This window comes from Vespa crabro, chromosome 10 (genome assembly GCF_910589235.1).
Source record: "Vespa crabro chromosome 10, iyVesCrab1.2, whole genome shotgun sequence".
NCBI classification, from domain to species: domain Eukaryota; kingdom Metazoa; phylum Arthropoda; class Insecta; order Hymenoptera; family Vespidae; genus Vespa; species Vespa crabro.
Window position 1 is genome coordinate 8,231,101 of NC_060964.1, and position 24,086 is coordinate 8,255,186.

At 30.4% G+C, this 24,086-nt stretch overlaps 3 protein-coding genes across 13 annotated transcripts; 2 read left to right on the forward strand and 1 right to left on the reverse strand.

Annotated features, from left to right (window-relative positions):
* Positions 1 to 22: 22 nt before the first annotated feature.
* On the forward strand, positions 23 to 4,410 carry LOC124427242 (probable serine incorporator). Of its 6 annotated transcripts, none has more exons than XM_046969873.1 (11): positions 23 to 164; positions 562 to 726; positions 795 to 979; positions 1,071 to 1,280; positions 1,365 to 1,449; positions 1,544 to 1,727; positions 1,811 to 2,008; positions 2,267 to 2,305; positions 2,803 to 2,962; positions 3,049 to 3,233; positions 3,964 to 4,410. In XM_046969873.1, exons 1-10 carry the CDS (start codon positions 138 to 140, stop codon positions 3,185 to 3,187), a joined length of 1,392 nt encoding a protein of 463 aa, XP_046825829.1. In that variant the 5' UTR covers positions 23 to 137; the 3' UTR covers positions 3,188 to 3,233; positions 3,964 to 4,410. The 6 variants fall into 6 exon arrangements, with proteins under 6 accessions (XP_046825829.1, XP_046825830.1, XP_046825831.1 ...); XM_046969874.1 differs by having other exon boundaries at positions 2,815 to 2,962; XM_046969875.1 differs by having other exon boundaries at positions 2,818 to 2,962.
* A 58-nt stretch (positions 4,411 to 4,468) lies between these two features.
* Positions 4,469 to 16,017, reverse strand: LOC124427238 (nose resistant to fluoxetine protein 6-like). Of its 4 annotated transcripts, none has more exons than XM_046969866.1 (13): positions 15,139 to 16,017; positions 8,541 to 8,670; positions 8,116 to 8,271; positions 7,429 to 7,649; positions 7,077 to 7,285; positions 6,718 to 6,973; positions 6,301 to 6,461; positions 6,057 to 6,225; positions 5,767 to 5,960; positions 5,559 to 5,688; positions 5,291 to 5,483; positions 5,071 to 5,216; positions 4,469 to 4,941 (listed from the first exon to the last, which is right to left on the reverse strand). In XM_046969866.1, exons 1-13 carry the CDS (start codon positions 15,199 to 15,201, stop codon positions 4,795 to 4,797), a joined length of 2,175 nt encoding a protein of 724 aa, XP_046825822.1. In that variant the 5' UTR covers positions 15,202 to 16,017; the 3' UTR covers positions 4,469 to 4,794. The 4 variants fall into 4 exon arrangements, with proteins under 4 accessions (XP_046825822.1, XP_046825820.1, XP_046825823.1 ...); XM_046969864.1 differs by lacking the exon at positions 15,139 to 16,017 and adding an exon at positions 10,611 to 10,902 and having other exon boundaries at positions 8,541 to 8,654; XM_046969867.1 differs by lacking the exon at positions 8,541 to 8,670 and having other exon boundaries at positions 15,139 to 16,013.
* LOC124427247 (cAMP-dependent protein kinase inhibitor beta-like) lies at positions 10,833 to 23,992 on the forward strand. Of its 3 annotated transcripts, none has more exons than XM_046969887.1 (4): positions 10,833 to 10,929; positions 18,304 to 18,427; positions 20,204 to 20,404; positions 20,499 to 23,992. In XM_046969887.1, exons 1-4 carry the CDS (start codon positions 10,873 to 10,875, stop codon positions 20,564 to 20,566), a joined length of 450 nt encoding a protein of 149 aa, XP_046825843.1. In that variant the 5' UTR covers positions 10,833 to 10,872; the 3' UTR covers positions 20,567 to 23,992. The 3 variants fall into 3 exon arrangements, with proteins under 3 accessions (XP_046825843.1, XP_046825842.1, XP_046825844.1); XM_046969886.1 differs by lacking the exon at positions 10,833 to 10,929 and adding an exon at positions 14,597 to 14,860; XM_046969888.1 differs by lacking the exon at positions 10,833 to 10,929 and adding an exon at positions 14,867 to 15,123.
* The last annotated feature ends 94 nt before the right edge of the window (positions 23,993 to 24,086 follow it).

A 24,086-nucleotide genomic window follows, 5' to 3' on the forward strand; every position in this document is an offset into this window, starting at 1 on the left:
TTATGAACGTACTGTTACGACTCCGATAACTTTTTCCATAGTATATATATATATGATCAATTTTATACTAATTTAATAATATATTTTACTTTGTTAATCTCTTATTTATTGTGTAAAAAAAGTAAGAAAGTTTCATCATGGGTCTCGTTTGTTCCACAGCGCAGGTAAATCATTTTTTTCTGTAATATATGTATGTATATATATATATATATATACATATATATATATATATTTAAGTAATTTCTCAAAATTATTTATGTGTCATTGTGAATTATTTATGTGTTATGTGAATACATATATATCCATATATGTACACGCGCACACACGAATTTTACATTGTTTGTACTTAATAACAAAAAGCTACTATTTAATATAAATATGTCAAGTGGATCATTATAATCGTTTTATTTCTATGTCATGTAATTAACAAATGTAATGATGTATTTGATATTATTAATAAGTAAATAAAAGTCAAATATATAAATTAATAACTTTTTAAATTGTATTAATAATTCTTATTAATTATTATAAAGTTTTAATAATGTATATTCTTTATTACAGCTTGCCTGCCTGTGTGGCAGTACAGCCTGCAGTTTCTGTTGTTCTCAATGTCCCACTTGCCGTAACAGCACTAGTACTCGCATTATGTATGCTATGTTATTAATGCTGGGTACTATAGCTGCATGTATTACTATGGCACCTGGTTTACAAGATGCTCTTAAAAAGGTAATATATATGATATTTATTTTTATTCTTGCGCTCAGTATTTAACGATAGTATCGTTATTTCAATAGGTTCCATTTTGTGCTAATAGCACAAATTATGTACCATCTTCATTTACTGTAGATTGTGAATCAGCAGTTGGTTATTTAGCTGTATATAGAATATGCTTTATTCTTGCATTATACTTTTTCATGATGTCAGCCATTATGATAAGAGTTAGAAGTTCGAAAGATCCACGGGCACCTATACAAAATGGGTAAGTTTATATTGAAGTAAAAAAGAAAAAGAAAGAGAAAATTATTATTGTTTTGAAAAGTGCACTCATGGTTATATAACATATATTATAGATTTTGGGCTATTAAATATCTTCTAATAATTGGTGGAATAATTGGGGCTTTCTTTATTCCTGAAAAATCATTTGGTTCAACCTGGATGTATTTTGGAATGATTGGAGGTTTCTTTTTTATTATTATACAATTAATACTCATTGTTGATTTTGCACATTCCTGGGCAGATGCCTGGGTGGGTAATTATGAAGATACTGAATCAAAAAGTTGGTACGTAATTTTTATACTTCTTTCATATCTTATAATCAGTGTATAGAATTTATAATAATAATACTTGTAAAATTGATTATATAGGTATGCAGCACTTATGGGAGTTACTCTATTTAATTATGCTGTTGCTATCACCGGTGTAGTATTACTTTATGTATATTTCACTCATGTAAGTTTAATTTTTAATTGTAATATTTTCTTTGTAATAATATTTACTTTGAAAAGTAAATCTGAATTATTTATTATGTACTTTATATTTTCAGCCCTATGATTGTGCACTTAACAAATTCTTTATTTCTTTTAACCTTATTTTGTGCGTCATTATCAGCATTATTTCTATTCTTCCAAGTGTACAAAAATATCAGCCACATTCTGGTTTACTTCAGCCATCTATAGTTTCATTGTATGTCGTTTATTTAACATGGAGCGGAGTTTCTAATAGCCCAGGTATGGATTACGCAAGCTACATGAAATTAATTAGAAATATCTATGGAGTTCTCTTTGCTCATTTTTCTTAAATACATTTACAGATCATATTTGTAATCCTGGATTCTTTGGAATAATCTCCAATGATACACATGCCAAAAATCGTGTTGCTTTTGACAAGGAAAGTATAATTGGTCTCATAATATGGTTCAGTTGTGTTTTGTACAGTTCTCTACGTACAGCATCAAAATCATCTAAGATTACCATGTCTGACAACGTTTTAGTTAGAGATAATGGAGCTGGTATGTATGAATTAATAAGTAAATATTTTTATATTAGTAGGGTTAATTAATATTTGACAAATTTTATATGATGAATACTGCAAATATTGCATGCAAATAATAAATTGCTAATAATTTTATTTTTCTTTAATAATTTTGATTTGCAAAATTTTTGATTTAACTTAATTATTGATTTTCAATAATTAAGATAATTTTTATTTGTTACCTATGTTTATTACCATAAATAGAACAATCTTAATAATTAACTCTTTTACACAGTCAGGAATGCTGGAGACCAGTATCTTATCGACAATGAAGGTAGGCACACATAGCTTTATCACATGTTAGTTATGTTGACACAATTTTTAATTAAAGTATTTACTCTAGTCTTTTATGTTTATCATTGACTTATATAATTGAAAAGTCTCTGTATTTCAGAACTTTAACATTTCCACAAAATATTTTCCAAGTACATAATAGATTTCATTTTCTTGTGTAAAACACTGCATTAAACTTAAACTAGAAGAATATTAGCGAATATTAGATATTAGAGGGAGAAAATTAATCTTACTTTACAATCATCGTGTGCCTGCTTAAATTGTCTAATTTGTGTTTAGTTTCAATTTCAATAAATATTTTACAATATAACTAATAATAAATTTATATATATATAATAGTTGTTTATACATATTATTTATATTGATTCATTATTATATTGTGGAAATATTAAAAAATATTTAAATATATTTTTAACAATTGCATAATCTATAATATCTTCCACACATGTTACTATTTAAATTCTGGAACATAATTAGACTATACTGCAGTAGAAGGTCGCAATGGTGATTCAGAAAATGGTGAAGCTAAAGTATGGGACAATGAAGAAGAGACTGTAGCATACAATTGGAGCTTCTTCCACTTAATGTTTGCTCTTGCTACTTTATATGTGATGATGACTCTTACCAATTGGTATGAGTAAGTATCTTTTAAGTATATACTAAAATCTAATGAAATTTATTATATTTTTTCATTAAAATTAAATAATAAAAAATGTTTTACAGACCAAATTCAAACTTGGACACCCTGAATTCTAATGTTGCATCAATGTGGGTAAAAATTATTTCTTCGTGGTTATGTATGACCCTTTATGTTTGGTCTCTGGTAGCACCAATACTCTTCCCAAACAGAGAGTTCTCATAAATTGGAGATTTTTTCGAGAAAAAAGAAATAAGATCTTATTAAACAGGTATTCATTGTATTTATTTTAAGCTTGAGAAATTATGCATCAATGATACATACAAATTTTACGATATAGCTTGTTCTTTTGATCTTTGCTCGTGATTCTAAAGTGCAAAGATTAATATTATTCCCATCAGATAATATATTACTACAAAATATTAATATATTAATATATTGCTTGTTAAGCTAATTAATGTGTCCTTAAATGATCTGCCAAAAATAATTTAATATATATACATAATGTCACTGAGATATATAATATATAACATTAAAGCATAAAATTGAATAGAAGATTATTTATAATATTTTCAATTCATTGTTTCAAATTCATTGTTTAATAGTTAAAGAATTTAAATATTATGTGCATGATTATATCTGTAGTATATGCTTCTTTAATGTAACAACGTTTATGCTAATCTACAATTAAATAACAATATTATGTACCACCCAAGCATTTATATGATAGATCATAATTTAATGGAAAGTTATTATCACGAAATATAATTATCAATATAAATATAATATATATAATCATGAATGAGCTTTAATAGTTATCACATGAGCTTTGATCATTAAAATTATTGTTTTGCGATATTACAATGGGAGATGATTTGAAAAGATTTTTGCTTATATTTCCAAGTTCATACTTTTTCTTTTATTATTTCACTAATGTTAACATTTTTGTTTTATCAATTTTTTTTTCTTTTTCATTTTTTCTTTTCTATTTTTATTTTCAGTTAAAAATCTATCCTGAATTATGTTCATATTACGACTTACCTAATGAGAATTACACGCAAGTATTATCGTACATACGCATTCTCAGATTGTTTGGAATATCATGATATGTATAATATGAAATTTTTATCTCTACGATAATAATTTTTTATGTAAGTAATGTAGATTGATATCTTGCAGAACATAGTTTTATAAAGTATTATAATATTCTGTAAGTACTAAAAAAACAAAATTTTATATATATATATATAAAATTAAAATTTTATATATATATAAAAAACTAGCGAGCGAACTTGTGAAGATTGCATTTATTTGGAATTAAATGCCATTGCTCGATAATATCGATAGTATAAAGGTAAAATCAAGAGTGTTGGAAAGTTTAGGATTTTATATATACATATACATATTTGTAATATTTTCTATTAATTATATAATATGTCACATGAAAACATTTATTATAATCAGAAAAGATAAAAAGATAATAAAAAGATAGTGAGTAGAAAAGAATAGTATAATAACATTATTTATATAGCATTACATATTATAACATATATGTATGATACAAATACTTTTTCTTGACTGGCATATACATTGTATATGATGGCAAGTAACAAAATTTATACTTAATTTCTATAACCAGAAAATATAATATATGTATGTATATGTATGTACATATATACATATACATATATATATATATATATATATATATATATATATATATATATATATATATATATATATATATATATATATACACAATTCGTCGGGACTATTTACAATAATTAAATATAATTTTGGTAGGAAAATAAAATACATTTGGTATATCTACATTATTCCAATTTCAATGGCTTTGATATTTGTTCTCGTAGCGTTTGTTTTTTCAGTAAATGATTCTTGATATTTTGAAAGGGCGTATCAAAGAGTAGAGTAAGAATAACGGATGCGATGAGGATCCATACCATTTCTACGATATTAAACTATAGTAAAAAAAAAAAAAAAAGAAAAAGATTATTTGTGAGTAATCATTATTATTTTATGATACTTAGTCATACGATCAATAAAATATAATATTATTTGTCATATATACATATGTTTGCTATACGTACCACCAATTTTAAGAAGTCATAATACTCGGCACTACGAGTCTGTCCGACATTGTAGAAAAATACAGGGAATTGCGTTAAATAAATCGCATAACCGAGTCTCGTGGTAATTAAAAATCCTCTCCAAGCTAAAATTCTACTTAACCATCCTGTAACGTAATGATTAATGCAACATTAACATCGTTTTTCTTTGACTAAGATAAATGAAGTTTGTATTACTTGCCATTTGTATTTCCTGTTTGATGTACCACTATTATCCAAGCGAAAAGTGCGCACCATCCGATAGGAGCAAAAGCATTATATGCGGCTGCATGCATTGGATTATAAATATAATCAATAGTTCCCATTTTTGCTGGACCAAAAATGGAGCCAAAGAACATTACCGTACATAAAATCCAGCCTATGTAATAGGTAGTCTAGGTTGATTAAAAGAAACAAATTAAATATATGATAACGTTCAACATTTCACGCGTAACACTAATAATTCTTACTTTTTTCATTTTATATTCTTTAGGTAAAGATCGTAGCAAGTATCCAACAAATATACCAATAATATATACGGTCAATCTGTGAGTTGGTAAAATATACGACATATTAGCCGTATCAAACAATTGTTTTATTCTGCAAGAGAATATAAATGTGTGTAGTTACATAGTATTAATTAATATCAAAATAAACCATACGATGAGAGATACTCACGAAATACCAAAGTAGACATAATTATTAAGACGTTTAAAATATGTAACGTAATATCTTAATATCGTCGAGAATGTAGCTAAAGTAAAAAGTATGATACTACCGATCTTTGGTTTTTTGTACAAGAGCAATACCAATAGAGGAGACAGTGCAAAAAGTTGAGTATCTATACCTACGTGATGCGTATGCGTCAAACACTAAGAAATTAATTCAATTAATAATTTATTCTCTGCGTTTTAATTGTCTCTACTATTAAAGAACAGAGGATTACACAATTTATTTTAAACGCTTACCATATTCTCAAATCCAAAATAATTATGAATAAATAAGAAATTTCTCCACCACGTTTGTTTACAAATATTAGCGTGTTGTATAACAACTAAATTCCATTGAGGTCCGGAACCCAGATACGGCAAGATATAAGTACAAAATAATATCAATGCCCCTAAAGTTGGTACCAGTCTGAAAAAAGGTCAGCGAGTGAACATTCGTTCTTTATGATTTCAATTGTAAACAAATCTCATTGATTTTCGTTACCTCAAAAATCGCGAGAGATATTCATTTTTAATATCCAAATGGCCAGTTTTTTTTATTCTTCCAAGAAAAGAATATGCGGTAAGAAGGCCAGAGAGCATGATAAATGGGTCGGTGTAAAGGCTGGCAGCTCTGCCTACGACCGTCCATGGCTCACCTAAATACTGGACCAATAACTTACGTTGTACTTGATAAATATCATGTAAAATTTAATCGTTCAATCGCGAACGCTGACGTAATTGCATGTACGCTTCTACACCATATATATATATATATATATATATATATATATATATATATATATGTGTGTGTGTGTGTGTGTGTGTGTGTGTGTGTGTGTGTATATGTATGTATTTATGTTACGTACATATACTTATCTATATAGGCACATACATTTGTATGCATTTTTCTAACGTTTACCTCGCTCATGCCCGTTCTATTGGTGTAAGGATTGTAGAATAGTGCCATACTTTTATGAGCTAATAATAACATCAAAGCGTTAAATGCTCGTACTCCGTGCACTATTGTTATATCCCCTTCAATTCTTTCCAATGAGATAAGTTTTTGAAAATTGCGTTTCAGCGAAAAGGATAAAAGAATTTCGCTTGTCGACAATTTACGATGATCGTAATATGCAGCAATCAGAGTTAATACTGCCGCAGAAACGAAGAAAATACTGTAACAAGATAAAATAACGATAAATAAATTATTTAATCATATCAAAATTGAAATTGAATTCAACCGAATGACGACAATAGTATATGTCATTTATTTTCTACCTCACGAAAATGGTTTCTCTTGGAAGTGGCTGATTATTTTTCATCTGACACATCTCTCGATCGACACGAACCGAAATCTTTAATCCACTTTGAGATGTGTATTTGGATAGGGTATCGCGAAGGGAGATCTCAACGTCACGAAAGGAACAAGATGCTGGTGTACAGACGGCCCAATTTACTGTACTGAAACGTGGTACTCTATGTCCTGGCTACATAGATACAAAGTATAAATTAAATGAATATAAATTAATATCGATATTTTATCTCAATGATCGTATTTTGACAATCATATGAAATAGATTCTTTTCTTTAAGTATACGTATATGCATTCATAGCGTACGTACGTACTTACATCTGTTACGTTGCTTCTGATGATGTAATGAGAATGAAGAAGACGATGAAGATGCTTCAAATCAGGTCGAGATTCATCAATGTCCAATTGCAAATAAGCCAAACAATATTGTCCCTGAATACCATCGTTTCCCACGGTTTCGATACATTCATCGAAATCACCGAGTTGATTCACATTACCATTTAAAAGACCAGAAGGTATCTTAGCCGTTGCATCATACACTGAGAAAAGAATAATTAATCATTTCTAATGACATAAATTACATGCGTACTTTTTACTTATACATTCTCAATGGAGAAAGTATTTCGAATTGGTAAAACTTTGGAGATCCTGATAAAAAACGAAAGGTTTACGATCGATAGGTGACAACAAGAGAAATCTGCGAAGAAAAAATAACGAAAGCAACGCTGGTTTTCGTATTGTTGCGTACAAGTACACCGGCGCATACAAAAGAGGAAAGCATCTTGATATTCGTTGACAGAAACCTTTATATAATCTATCGGCCATTCTTTATTGTGAAAGATTAACAAGGAACGAAATGTTGCTGAATTTCGAATATTTTTAGTTCGACATCTACGCTAAATTATTTCATTCTAAATTTCTCTAATGTGTTAAAAATGATAACGTGTCGTCATTATCTTTTTTTTTTTTTTATAGAATGCATGTATGACAAATAATAACGCTTACTTTTCAAAGCCCACAAAGTGAATTTATTGAGCTCCCGATGGAATTTTTCAGCATCCCTTTTGCATTCTGTACTAACACTACCTGCACCAGGATCATATGCAGGTACAATTTTTAACAATCTACTAGCTTCCAGATCGATTTCCTCGGTGAAGGTATCTGAAAAGATAAATATTCACTTTATTTCTTTTTACTTTCTCTCTTTTTATTAATTAAAAATAATTTTCAAATTATCTCACGGATACTCAATGTTCTTCTAACAAACGTTCTTTACAAAAATTAATGAGAACTATAAATATACATATACAGTATATATATATATATATATATATATATATATGTATATAGGTATATATAAATTTAAATATGTTACGAATTAACATCACGGCTTTGGTTTCTTTTTTTGCTAATAAAAAGTTTTACGTAACATGATTCATTGATTTCTTTTCCCTTTCGATCGTTCCATTCTCCCTTCGAATTCATTGTGATGTAAGTAGTCCAGGGTTGATCCATTGTAAGTATATCTCTCATATCATTTAAATCTATATTATTATTATTCTATAATTTGTGTATATATGTTAATATAATTCAGTTATAATATATATATATATATATTTTTTCGATATCGAACTTAATTCTAAATTACAAAGCCGATAATTTTTCCTATCAAGAACTCGTATAAATTGATTTATCGATAGAACAGTCGATTGTCCTAGTTTCCTTTTTTATCATTGTCGTGACATGATCATTGATGTAACCTTACAACAATCTATCGATCTAATGATTGATTAGAACCGGATATATCATAAGTATCGATCTCTATTTGAATGACACGCATTGATCTTATACAAAGCAACGACAACTACAGAGAAGAGGAAATTTGTAAAGATTTTTCTCAAGTCAAGGATTAATTACGCCTAAAAGCTGCAACGCGATTAGCTCGTACGCCTGGATCTATTCTTGCGATCTAAAGATTCAAGAGAATAAATTCAAAATTTATCCTATCTTACATCATATATTATGTCAGACGGATCATTTGTTATATCAATCTAATATAACAATCTTATCAAGATCCATACATTTTCGTTTTATTTAAATATTGATATAATTCTTTACGAAGATAAAATTGATGTGTTTGAAAGAAACTAATTGGATAACTGAAAAGCTTTAAGAAATTATTGTTTGCGGATTTCTTATTTACTGAAAAATCAAAGTTTACATAATGACGATGTTGCCCAAGAATGTATTTATTCATTTTTCCATTCGCGTCCTCAAATCGTTGAGATTCTAGTCATAAGGTACTAATCGTAAGTGCTAATAAATTGGAAACTGTTTGCCGTTAGAGTTTCGCAATTCAATCGACAGACCGTCTAGAATTGGTATTATTTCATCAGTAGTACGTTGCATTACACCGGTCAATGAAGTCGTGAAAATCTAATACAAAGTTTCGTCAATTTTAAGCTAGATCACAGGATGTAACGCAATGATCGTGACGTTCTATTTATGGATCGCGATTGTGTTTATTTAATTATTGGTTAATCGATAATACGAATAGATTTCCATTTTTTATACAATGACAATTTCGAGATCGTCGATCGTATAGTTTCAATAACCATATGCATATTTATATTATTTTATATAGATACGATTTATTTGATTAATAACTAACAATTCATTTTGTATTTATTTCTATTCTCAACCTTCCTCTTTCTTTGCGAGTTGTAATAATTTCAAGTACCTGAGAGAAAGCCAATGAACTCATTGACATAAATGGAAAATGTTTACGAATCAAAGTTTAATAGTGAATAGGAAAAGGTTATATTTTTAATCGTTTGATATCTTACGCGTTGCTCGTTTTTTTTTTTTTTTTTCATTCATCATCGTCCACATAATGGTGTTTTTAATTTTTATTTTTCCGAGATTTTTTTTTCAATATCTTCTATCCTCCTCCATGCAATTTATTTCCAATCGAACATCCGTTTTTACTATATTATATTATAACCGATAATCCTTTCAATATGCAAATTAATCTCTCTCTCTCTCTCTCTCTCCATTTCTGAGGTCGATCATTTTTTCTTGATCCTTGTAATGTCTTCATTGCATACACACCTATCGATTGATGTGAAAGGCATTTCACGTGTACAAAGAATGAATGGCTTACGAAGGACTTTCGCTTTTTATAAAATATACAAGCATGACACTTTTCGTCGTTATGTCTATTGTAAAATTGCTATTAACTTTTTTATCTTTTTATTTTTCCATTTTTTATTTTCTTTTTTTATTTGCGCGCTCAATAAACAAGGAAATAGATCGCCTCAACGAAGAATAGAGTTTTTATGTATCTCGTTATGGGTCATTTCTTACTTATTTATGACCATGGTGTGGCACAAAATTTTGCGGTAAACCAATAAACGTAAAAAAAAAAATATTAACGAACGTTGAAATATTAGCTCGTTTATCATGTTTTTTTTTATTATCATCAAAGTGCATTAACTCACCGTAATAAGGATTGGTAAAAATTGTTTCGGAATTAATTAACTTCCAGACAACCTTGTCCAATCCATCCGCAGTGTGATTTTCCAAGATACCGATGAAATCGATAATGGTGAAATTATCTGAGGGGTCCGTCTTGTTGGGTGAAAAAATTCGAAGAATCTCGTCTTCCTTGAAGACGCTGAAGCCACTGGTAGAGAGAATATCGACGGGTTTTCCAGCGTTCGAAAATCGAATCAAGGAAAGTAGAAAGAAGAAACGTGATAAATGACGATGGATCATGGTACTCATCTTCATTCGTTCAAAAGATATCTGTTACGTTGGGTAAGGTTTTTTCTTCTCTATATCCTATTTATCGTTATCGTGAATATATTGGATTTTCTCTCTTGTATGCACTCGTCGCTCGTGATAAATTCGACGAGAGAACTTTTCTCATCGAGAGACTGTGAGAGATCAATAACTGGTAAAGGGTTGATCGATCGGGATAAAAAATGATAGATTGATCGATCGATCGATCGATCGTTGGTAAAAAGATATCCGAACGAAGAAACGAACCGATACGAACGACTGTTCGAAGACTTACTCGACGAATGGATGGTCGTTTCGATCCTTCGAGACTCTGTTCTCGTCGACATCGACTTAGAACATCGAGAAGAAGAGGGGTAGATGCCCCACTCTTTTTGTAACGGAAACGCGATACGCACCCGCGATACATAAGGGAAAATATTCGGTACGCGTGCGACTGACTTTAAACTGTACAACGACAACGGGAAACATTCATATGTGAAATACGTTAACATCATGCATAATGATATCTTAAAAAGTTAAACAATTTTACGAACAAAATTTTCTTTCCTCTCTCTCTCGGTTTCATGACTTATTACCATTTAGTTTCGCAAAATATTCTTATTTTAATACACTATCTTGGTATTTACCTATAATCACGTCTCGTGTACTCGCTAATTACGTTCTTGGTTATCACTAAATTTCGAATATGTGACGTTTTCAAACTTAATATGGAATACTCGAAAAGAAAAAGAAATATGTTACGAAAGTAAAAATTATGATCACTTTCGTAATACGTTCATATTTAGAGTTATGCATACGAAAGAGAGAGAGAGAGAGAGAGAGAGAGAGAGAAAAGGGATTTAGAAAGATTGACAAATCGATGTCGAATTTTTCATCGACATTTTTTATAACATATCACAAATCAAATCCATATGCATAAAGTTAATACTTTAGCGTTATCCTCTATTTCGAGTTTTCTCCGTTTGGATTATATTAAAAAATAGATATATTTCGTCACAATCGATATAAACTATTGTTATTCATATTACGTTTTAATGAAGTAAGATACATGTGATGTAACGCACTGATATGAATCTGCTAATATTAGCCTTGAAATATACTTTTTCTATTATTGTCCCTAAAAAAGGACTATAATTTATTGTAATATTAATTACACGTTATTACGATTTCTTTTATTTTCGTTCCTGGATCAACTCCTTGAACTAAATAAAAAAAAAGGGACACAAATGTTTTTTTTTTTTCCTTTTTTCTTTCTCTTTGATATGAATTTTCAAAACAAATTTCAACAAAATATTCGAAGCACGTTTGTTATGAGATTAATAATGCGGAAATAAAAGTGTACGATTTTAATTTAAAGATGTTGCATAATGAAGCCAGTCCGGTTCCACGAAAGTAATACGAATTTATATCCGGTTCCAATCGTGCTAATTAATATTGATGACATAGTCATTGGAAAGATTAAATGGATAATTATTAGCATAAACTGTATTATATAAATTAAAAATTAACGATTAAATCAAATCGTGCAAATGTATAATAATAATCAAATAGAGTACGAAAATGATAGCGATCGATTGATTGTCATTAATACAATCGGTGCATCGACGAAGATAATTATTTGCTTTATAAAAAAAAAAAAAACAACTGGGAGGGACATTTCAAGTTACTTCAGGTCACTTTCATTGTAAGAGAACGAACAAATTGCGATACGCGATACATTGAGCTTCTCGCCGTACCCGCATTCTTCATCGAAGACACTCGAATATGTCGCGATAGTTTACTTGCGAAATATTCTTTGTAATACTACTTAATATTACATTCGTTTGGTATCTATTCGTTCGTTAGAAATAAAAAAATATTTTATCAAAACATTTTCGTCTTTAACTTTGAATCCCATTTCTGAACAGAGTCCTTGATCTTTCGCAATAACCATTTCCCTATTTCACTTAACTCCTAATTAATCGTTAATTAAAACACCCGTTCAATGCGCCATTCTCTAAACGACTTGACGTTGATTTCAATGTAAAATCCTTCGTGACGTTGATTTAAAGCGAATGAAACATTTATATTAGATATTTACTATTCCATTCGAGGAAGATTCATAGTTCGTTAAAGAAAAAAGAAAAAGAAAAAAAAACACACAGAAAAATAAGAAAAAAGAAAAAAAAGACAAAAACATAGAAACTCATAAATCAAGGCGTAGATTTTTCGTTTAACTAGAAAGAGTATTTATACGTAGTAAATATGTTGACGTAATTCAAAAATATTTGAATATTACGATGTATGCACGTAACTAAAATAAAGGTGCTTATTTTTCAAAACAACTCGTGAAACGTATCAATGTTTATACTTTAAAACCACCATGCTCGTGTGTTTAATGATATTTTTTAAATTCTTTCATATCGATCTTGAGTTAAAACGAATAAATATATATATATATATATACATATATCTTGTAAGAAAGAATACTTTTTCTTAAGGCTATCTGTTCGACGTAAGATTACATGAGTATCTATATAAATGTATTTATGTATGGTAGAGTTATCCTTTGAAAAATGAACATGGCGTCTGATAATATTTTGTTTTAACAATATTTCGAAAAGAAAGTATCAATTTCTAAGACGTACGTTCCTCGAAATATTCGCTGACATAATTAATGATATAGTTTCAATCATATACTATCGGAACGTTTGGAGAACGAAGTGAAAATAATTCATTGGCGAATCGTACGATGCAACAATGCATGCAAGATGAAGAAGGCCTTCTGGTCTCGTAACGTTATACAAGGCATGTTGCTTATTTTAATTAAACGTAGAATGTATTGGATCGCGAGTAAATGGGACGCGTGCGTGTTGAATTTTCTCGTCGTAGTTATTCGTATTTATTTAATACATATGTGTGGGTTTAGTAACCAAAGTTACCATAATTTCAAACGACGATATTATGCATAACATTATTCTGTCCGAATACGGACAGAGACTATCGAGGAATTTTCGAGAATCGATTATACATCGATAGCCACCAGCAGCAAATGTTTATTATAGTTCTCTTTTTTTTTTCTCGAGGTAAGACGTAATTCTTCATTTTTGCCGACAACGTTTCCGATAAGTGAAGCGAATAGTTCGAAGAAATAATGTCAATGTTATCTTAACAATATGTGATTTCGGTTACTAATGACTCATTTCCGTGGGTATTTCATATCGATCGTTAAATATTTGTTTTTGGTAGAAGCTTCATCGTCCTAATGAAATATCATTGGTTCCTAATTAAATACAATCGTTGTACGATGTTATTATTATGAATAGTATACCAGTCACTTGAGAGGCTCATTTGATTTATCGTTCGTTCCAAATTCGTCGTAGGAGATCGTACCGAGACTTTTATCCACCGAGACATTTATAACCTATGCCATGCACGAACGCGTTAAGACGAGGGCTTTACAAAGGTTACGTAGTTCGGGGACGTTCGGAAAGATTCGGATACGACGAAGCGCAGTCTGCCAATGGTAACCGAAGAAAAACTAACGCGATTGGATTTAACTCGTTGGATTGGTCCCCGTCATTCGTTGATCACTTCCAACCCCGAATCGTGATTGGTGATTGGTGAACACGCAGATTACGTCTTTCATTCTATTTTACGAACGCGTTCAATGTATCTTGCGCGTTAGCTTTAAGATCAAAAAGTAAATGTTTTATGGATTACGCTTTTAAACGCTTTTTTCTTTCCATCCTTTTCTCACTCTCTCTCTTTCTTCTTCATTTTCTAGATACATTTTTTTTTTTTCTTTTCGAGGGAGAGAAAGCAGGTAGAAAAATTTGGAAGTCGACGCATGATCGCATTGTCTCACACCGGTGACATTATTCGTAGTAAGAGCACATTGCCTCTGGATATCGATTCGACCTCGAATATAAACGGAACACGAAGTGGAAATTCTCCATGCTCTACGGTAGTGATTCGCTCGATCTCAAGCACTCTGGACGCGTTTCGCTCTGAAAACTGTTCTGCTCCGTATTTCTCTTTCACTCTCTCTTTCACTCTCTCTCTCTCTCTCTCTCTCTCTTTCTCTCTCTCTCTCTCTCTCTCTCTCTCTTTCTCTTCCTTGATACGCATAGGTACGTGGCGCGTGCACGAGACGTCAATCTCACGCATAGAGTGTAGAGAGAGGGAGAGAGAGAGAGAGAGAGAGAGAAACATTGAGCTGATCCGATGGTGAGTGTTACGTACATACATACGTGCGCGTGTCCATCTCACTTTTATCAGTCTCTTGTCTCTCATTTCTACATACATAACACACACACACACATATATATATATATATACATTCTATCCGTGCATTTTATCACCACGCGTGTATGCGTGTAGAAGCGCACGCGCGAGCTCCTGTATCCCGTCAATGCTTTCGCGTGCACGACGACGCGACGACGACGACAAAGACGACGATGTACTTACATATGTACGATAGAACGCGTCACGAGCCGCGTCACGAGTCGCGCGTCATACGCAAGCCACGCACTTAACAGAACGCGTATTTCTTTCTCACGCTTATCATCGCCGCGATTAACCGTTCTATCTCTCTTTTCTATATTTATAACAAGTTAGGAAATTGAAATGAATTCTATATTTCAAATAGATCAGCCATGTAAAACCAATTGTGCTATACAGTTGCACACGTGATATCGTCCAATCGATTGCCTTTTTGTTTGCTCGCTCGCTCGCTCGCTCACTCGACTTTCTCTCTTTCTCTCTCTCTCTCTCTCGTCTTTTTACCTCTTACATATATTATCGGACATCTTTCTTTCTTTTTTTTTTTTTTATTTTCTTTTTTCTCTTTACTTCTACGCAATTTTTTTTCTCCTTCTTTCTTTCACTTCTCTTCATACATCGTTAACGATTTATTATCGAAATTTAATCGACTCCGATGTTCACTTCATTCGATTTATCTCAATCTTATTTCATTTTTATAAAATATCCCTTTGTATTTTTCTCTCTTACGTTTCGCTCGCTTTCCTAACCTACATTTTATCCTTTAACTTTCGTGTGTTATCATTTCGAAATTTATTGAACGCTTTTCAATTTTTTTCTTACCTTTCTTTGTATATATATATATATATATATATATATATATATATATTTATTTAAATAATTATTTATTTATTTATATATCATACTGTCACCGTTCGTTAGTTGTATTGACAACGTTACAAGATTATCGAAAAAGGAAAGAAAATAAAAAAGTAGTAGGAGGGATCGTCGTTGTAGTTGTCGTCGTCGACGTCGTTGTCGTCGTTGTCGTTGTCGTCGTCGTCATCGTCGTTGTCGTCGTTGGCGTCGAGAGAGGAACGACGCAAAGTTCGGTACGATCTAAACAAACAAATTCCTTGGCTTCTGTCAAAGAGTGCACGTGCGTAAAGCGTAAGGAATACATTCCATACGAGTAAAATTTTCTTTATATTTCATTTCCCTTTCTTTCTCTTTCTTTCTCTCTCTCTTTCTCTCTCTCCCTTTTTTCTCTGTCTTTCTTCGTCTCACAAAAAAAAAAAAGAAAAAAAAGAAAAACGAAATTACGGAATTAGGAAAGAATGATCTAATTGATTATTCGTCATTCAACAAGTTATCCATTAAGATTTTCTGTTGTTTCTTATCTTTATTTCGTATTATTATATAACTGTTTTTACTCGAACTAAATCATTCTTATCTTTCCTTAAAATATGCATTTGTATACTTATACATACATATGCACACACGCCAATCGAACTATTTATGTACGCCTGACGTTTAAATATTTTTTACATATATGATAATTTCGTATTATATATATATATATATATGTATCAACGAATGAGAGTTATGTATGTATGTATATTACGGGTATTACACATTCACAATATGTGTGTATAATAATTTATAGGCACACATTTGTATTCATCACGTAATATTCACATACAAATGGTATTATATATTTAACTTCCATTGGTTTTCTCTACAGTGCTAAAAAAAAACTAGGTTATGAGAGAGACTTTATCTATACCTTTTCGTGAAAAGAAAAAAAGAAAAGAAAACAGAAAAAAAAAGAGGAAGAACTCTAATGTATTTTTATTCGACACTGTGTGTCACACGTTAATTTTCCCCTTTTTCATTTGTATATATGTCACAATCGTAAAATGAAACGATTTTTCAATGGAACAACGAGACGATTTCCTTGGTATTAATGATTATACCGTAATTATAGTCGATAAGATAACTAGATAACTGCAATTATTGCAGCTGAAAATAACGAGAGATTATTGAGATTATTTAATGGCAAAGAATGAAGATAGAAATGTTTCTTAATTACACGTGTATGTGTGTATGTATGTGTGTGTGTGTGTGTGTGTGTGTATGTGTGTATTGAATGATAAAATCCACATATGTTTTTTCTTTTCTTTTCTTACTTTTTGTTGTTTCTTTTTTTTTTTTTCTCTCTTTTAAAACATAACATTACTATTTTCTTTCATGGCAATAATAATAATAGCCGAAAATAATAAAAGATTGTTACGATTATTTCACGACAAAGAATAAAGATAAAAATGTTTTCTCTTTAGTACGCGTATGTCCATTAAACGATAAAATCACAATGCTCAGATTTTGTTCTTTTTCTTCCCTTCTTAAAGCGGAATATAGTACTATTATTTTTTTTCTTTGTAATAAAAGATATACGTATGTATCAGTGTCATTACAAAGAGACTAATCGCCGACAACAAAGATATCTATATATTACCGCTTTTCTTCTATCTATGAACGAAGAACTTGATTCTTTTCATTATTTTACGCTTGGTACCGTTATAATGTTGACGGAAACGAGATATGAGAAAAAAAAAAATATATATATATATATATACATACCAGACTGATATATATATTTTCTGTTTATATCGATCTCTTTGACCAAAGCGTGTATGAACGTAATATATAATACTTTCAAAGTGGAAACTTTCATTTGCGATAGGATAGAAATATAGCAATTCTATTTACACGTTTCTTTTCATTATCATTCAACTTGAAAATCCGAACAGCTTTGGCAATGCAGACGTTCAATCCTCACGCTATTCGTAATCGTATTTTCTCTCATCGTAGTTCTAAAAGTTCTAACATTGGAAAATATGTATCTTCAAGAATTTATTTCGAATTATGCGAGCGAACGATATTTTTTCTCTTCTTTTTTCTTTATTCCTTAAAAGTAAATCGAAATTCTTTATTATCCTTTCAATGAGGAACTTTCATTATCGATTATATTTTCTTTCTATTTATTTCTAATAGTTCAATTCATGATATTGTGTTGCTCATCAAATAGAAATTATTATTTCATATAAAAAATATTTCACGTAATAATATGAAAAATATCTTGGGCAGGTGAAGCTGCGACGAACTTCGCAAAATGATGAGACTACCTCAACGACGGGGGATGATCGCCTTGCTATATCCGGTTGCTCGAGATTTAAAGGATATCGAAGAAAACGCCTCATTCGTGTCAAAGGTATTTCCATAATTTCTTTTTTTCTTTTCTTTTTCTAATATCAAACAAATTTTTTAATCGAGATTGAATTATTGTAACGTTTTAAAAAATAAGTAAATATCTTTTTTATTTATTTTTAATTTTTTGAGATATCAATTTCATTATGCCCCGCAAAAGATTTAAGAAGAGAATTAAGTCGAGTCGAAAAATTGCATTATTTTTCTTTTTTTCATTCACCTTTTATACCTAATAGAATCATTCTGAACTTTCTTCTTATTGATTTGATACGTATGTAAAGAAATCCCTTTTCTTCTTTTTTTTTATAGAAATTATTATGACAAATGCGCGCGTCAAAGAAATATCAAGTAACATAAGATAGCTACACATTTATACCGACCTTATTTTATTTCTATCATACATTACTGCTTATAGATCTACTATATGTACTTGTATACCTCTTCAAAGATATATATATATATATATATAATAAGATATATACACGTACATATGTATATATACACGTTCATCTCTCAATATAAATCTAAGTTAAGATAAAGGTATTCCGAAAAGATAAACGTTGCCAGACGCGCGATCGGATATCATGCGATAAATTAAAAATTTAGTTTAGTAGCCCTCTGAATCTATAGTCATATACATCGTTTTATTGATAATGATATCAATTGTAAAGTCGTAGGTTTCAGTGCGATCGTTTCTATTTATAAAATTATGAAAGTGAGTATAAATTGTAATATAATTCGTTTGAAAGATCTATTAGATCGATCTATAATAATCGTGACTTTTACGTGATCGTGCGTCGTCGAAACCATCGTGAAACGTTATCATCTTCCGAAACATTGTAATATATGGCGTAAGTATATATATATATATATATATATATATGTATGTATGTATGTATGTATGTATATATATATATATACGTTTATCGATTCTTCGATCGAAAGTACAGTCAGAAACAATAGTATAAACGTTTGGAAGGGAGGAGTATCATTTCACCTGCAAACTTTCAATAGATTTTTTTGAATTTCCCTTTTCATATATCATCTATTTAGAATTATTCCTCGACTTTTATCGTACAAATGTATGTATCATAGTAAAAATAATATCGTATTGATATATGCATATTGAAAATTTAACATTACGTTCATTGATTACTCAAGAGGAATTTTCATTCGTGTAAATTTACAAGTTAGATATTTACATGAATTATGAGATGCATTACGCACTTAATATTTTACGATGATAGAAAAATTTAGTTGTTTCTTACAATTAAGTATATTTACAATATATGTTAATATTTAGCTTATACGATGATACTTTATTTTTTCTTTTTTTCTTTTTATATGTACATGACAAGAGAACTAAGGAATTATAGAAAGATATTATATAATAATGGAATAGTATTATTAAATAAAATGGAAAATCCAAAAAATATATTCATGTATTTTTTATCATGTATAAAAATAATATACTTAAATATCTTGGGTCTGTAAAAAAATGTTTCCTGATAAAAAATAATGAAACGATCGATGGACTATCTTTGTTTGTTAAACGATGATCGCAATAGTCATTTTAGTTTGTATATATTCCCTTTTGCTTCTTTTCTCTTTTATTGCGATAATAATGTAAAAAAAAAAAAATGACATTGTGTTTTAACGAACATTTATATCGTACATATACACGTATAATTAATTAATCCGGATGTTAGAGGGGGGGGGGGAAAGAGAGAGAGAGAGAGAGAGAGAGAAGGTGAGATAACGGAAAAAGGATCGTTTTCAGTTTTAAAGATGTTGTCGCCGAGACGATCGGATTCGGAGAGTACAGCCGGGGGCAGCAAAGACGACGAAAACGGTGCAAAGGCGTTCCTATCGACAGGACGAACAGGAAGAAGGAACGCTTTACCAGATATTCATGGAAGACATGCTGCGACCGGTATCTCCGATCTACCAGATCGTTTCGGAGAGTTATCTACCGAAGCAGGTTCGAATTTTTCTCTTTGTCATTGAATTTATTCGATATCATTCGATTAAAATTATTTGATCAATGATCGATATTTTTTTTTACATACTTTCAGATCGTAGCATGAACGTTGCTGGACGTGAATCAAATCAGCCGAGTATGTCGAAACAACACGTTGGTTGACAGACACGTTACTCTTATTTATTCGATCAAATCTTGTTCTGCTCAGGTGGCAAGCCTGTCTAATACAAATTTATATTGAAGGAACGATATATAATCATGCTCGTTCTAATAACAGATACACACACACACACACACACACACACAGTGCGATAGTACGCATAGAGACATATATACAAATATTAATAAGACGCCTTCCGTGCTCTTTAAAGTTGAAAGGATCGAAATCTTTTCTTTGATCTCTCTTTCTTTCGAATAGCAATGGTCCGTCCAACTATTGCTATCTTTATTTAACACACTTATCTGTGTAGTTTCGTTCATTTCTGTTTTCGTTCGTTGTCTAATCGAATTTACAGACCGCAATGGTGCTCTACGACACGCGTATAATAATATTTCTATAAACGATTCTTCTTTTGTGAAATAACGATTAAGCATCAACAAGTTAATACGAACGTATAACGAGATAGTATAATACTGCGATAAACTCTATTTGTTTTTTTTTTCTTCCTTTCTTTTCTTTTCTTTCTTTCTTTTCTTTTTTCTTTTGAGTTAATTGTTTATTTTTGCGATTAATTAATATATATTACATTTTTATCTTTGTACTTACGTTGTTGTTAAATTCTTTTACGAAAGGACTCGAATATTTTCTTTCGATCTATTTCATTAAAAATGGAAGTAGAACTCGATTAGATCGCTATCGGCAATAATATCATTTTTCGTTAGATATTGATGATGTAAATTATTTATGACGACAAACGATTTTAATCGCGCACTTATTGGTATAACACGTTATCTTATTATCGTTGTATACGTTATTTATAATTCGCAACAAGCAATTCTTACAGTATTTTGACTAATATATAAATAGAGAGAAAAGAGGGAGGTTTTATAATAGATGATATTTCAAGTTCTTACGGACGAAACTCTTATGGTGTGTGTATATACATATATGTATACATACACACATTCTTCGTGTAAATACGTCATCTCTTTTTCTATATAAAAAGAGTGTCCTATCTGTTCGGATAGATGCCCTTTGTTTGTGAGTTATTGCGAAAACGATTAAAAGGATGATAAGATATTTCATGGATAGCACGCATGTGTCCTTTAGTATTACATAATTGTACATACGATAGATCAGAGAAATATTCGATCATTTCTTTCAAATTTTAATTACTATGAACGGAAGTAGATACAGTAATAAGTAGGTACGGAAGCGAACGATTGTTTAGTTTTACAAAGTGACCGAATATTCCTATGATCTACTGTTCCACTTACATTTTATCGTGTGTATATATATATATATATATATATATACGCGAGTGTAATCTCTATAGTCTTTACGCGAGGAAGAAATATTTTTGGATTGTAAAACTTATTGTTAGGTATCGTTGTAATTTATAGATAAGTCTTTATATGCAATAATTTTCACGTGATCGTTCTTTCGATCGCAATCGTTATCGCGTTTTCGTATTTCTGAAAAAAAAAGAAAAAAAGAAAAAAAAACGATAATTATAAATTTCATAAATAATCATTATTTTAAAAATACAGAAGTATTTATTAAATTTACTCTGTCGTTTCCATCTTTTTTTTATTTTTTTATTTGAAAGGTCAAATTGGTAAAGATTATTATAATGATTGGAATAAAATGACTATAGTATTAATGATAAGATAATTGTAAAACTCGAAATTCGATAGTAATATAAAGTAATCGTCATATAATAAAGTAAGGCGAGTTTAACATTTGAAAAATAAAACAGTATGTATAAAACCTATATAATATTGATAAAGTGTAACGATTTTTAAATAATGTAATGATTTCGTGCGAATGAATTTAAAAAGATTTTCGAATCTTTGACGATAAGGAATTGTTATTTAGAAGGAATACGTGTGACTCTCTTCGCTCGTTGATGGATAATGAGCATTGACATTTTTTTTGACATTGAAATTAAATGAACGTGTTTATATTGGTGTGTACATACGTACATACATATATATGTATATATATATATATATGCGTATGTAAGTACAATATATACACATAACGAATGTAAACAAGTTAAGTTGACCTGTTCTTAAGGAATGCGTATATCACATGTGTTTATTTGTGGGCCCACATTAATCACGATTTAATGTCAATTTTCAATTTAACAAAGTTTTTTTTCCCCATAACAAATATGTATATATACGAATAACGACGAGATTATTTACTTTTAGTACGAAAAAAGTTCAGTATATGACGAAACAGTTACTAGTAAAGACGATCGATATACACATCGTAAAAGTATATAGATGAGTCATCGGAGATCGTACGAACTAGTCTTTGCGCGAGTGTGTGCGTTTATTAATTATTGAAGAATTTTAAGGAATCTCATCTCGCAAAGAGAAAAGCGCGTTCGATGAAAGCATGTTTATGTATGTAAGTTATACGTATCAAGATGTAATATACAAGATCTGATTCATTCGTATCGTAAGGATATTAAGAGGGAGGGGGGTGGTGATTTGGGGGGGGGGGGGAAAGAAAAAAAGAATAAAGTCCTATATTGTTTTTCTTCAAAGGTCCATTAAATCCGTGATACAACATACTTTATATCGGTTTCTATGGGATACGAGAAGAAGGATAACGAAGGTTTGTAAAACTATATAGATAGATTATAATCATTAAAGATGGTTTATAGATTGTTAAGCGAACGAACAAGGTGCAAGCTCGCACAAAGAAATTTACGTATATTTCTATATATGTTCGTGCGTCTTTACATATACATTAATATGCATGTGTTGTTAACGTAGTACATAAATACATATGTATTGCAACTATGTATGAGATGTATGTGTAAGCGAGTCGTGCTTTTACTTGGAAGCCAGTGCAGCTGCGACCCTATGACGATGGAAAAATTTTGTTTGCACAGCTTGTCAGTAAGGTGTTTGCGTTTACGCGTTGCTCTTTTCATCAACCGGTATATGTATAGATATTCTAGATATATAAATGCGCGCATAGTACTGGTTATGCCGTTAGGGTGGATTCTTATCGGATCGTCGACACCCCTAATGCGAGAACGAAAGCCGCAGCAGCGTTCATTCGCGCTATCACCAAAAGGATGATGGATGTATCCAATTTTGATATGCGCATGACGTATCTTACGTGATCATTAAGCATTTCTGAAAATAAATACACTTGCTATATTATGTCAGTATAAGTCGTTTGACGAGCTTATAAGACATTCGCTCGTTATCGTTATTTGAAAATGAAGAGTCACTGTAAATTGTGACTCTATTTTGTTTTTTTTTCGGACATTTAATGATAAGTAAGAGAGAGAGAGAGAGAGAGAGAGAGAGAGATCGATAATGTCGATAAAATACACACACTCAAATACATGATCGGGAATAATTATTTAAAAATATACCACAAATACATATTCTACTCTTGTACGTTTGTTAGATTACTTTTCCCCTCATTTTTCTTTCACGGTTTCTTCCACAACAAAACCTCCTGTCAAAGATAAAGACATAGTTTTGTAATTAA

Excerpts from the sequence above, each read along its gene's own strand:
- LOC124427242 (XM_046969873.1), top strand. The coding sequence starts at position 138 with ATGGGTCTCGTTTGTTCCACAGCGCAG. Across the intron at positions 1,450-1,543 it reads TTTATGTATATTTCACTCAT|CCCTATGATTGTGCACTTAA; the intron begins GTAAGTTTAATT and ends TTATATTTTCAG. Across the intron at positions 2,009-2,266 it reads AGTTAGAGATAATGGAGCTG|TCAGGAATGCTGGAGACCAG; the intron begins GTATGTATGAAT and ends TCTTTTACACAG.
- LOC124427238 (XM_046969864.1), bottom strand. The coding sequence starts at position 10,902 with ATGAAGATGAGTACCATGATCCATCGTCATTTATCACGTTTCTTCTTT. Across the intron at positions 5,217-5,290 it reads TCAAACAGGAAATACAAATG|GATGGTTAAGTAGAATTTTA; the intron begins GCAAGTAATACA and ends ATTACGTTACAG. Across the intron at positions 4,942-5,070 it reads ATGACTTCTTAAAATTGGTG|TTTAATATCGTAGAAATGGT; the intron begins GTACGTATAGCA and ends TTTTTACTATAG.
- LOC124427247 (XM_046969886.1), top strand. The coding sequence starts at position 14,744 with ATGATCGCATTGTCTCACACCGGTGACATTATTCGTAGTAAGAGCACA. Across the intron at positions 14,861-18,303 it reads GAAATTCTCCATGCTCTACG|GTGAAGCTGCGACGAACTTC; the intron begins GTAGTGATTCGC and ends TATCTTGGGCAG. Across the intron at positions 18,428-20,203 it reads ACGCCTCATTCGTGTCAAAG|TTTTAAAGATGTTGTCGCCG; the intron begins GTATTTCCATAA and ends GATCGTTTTCAG.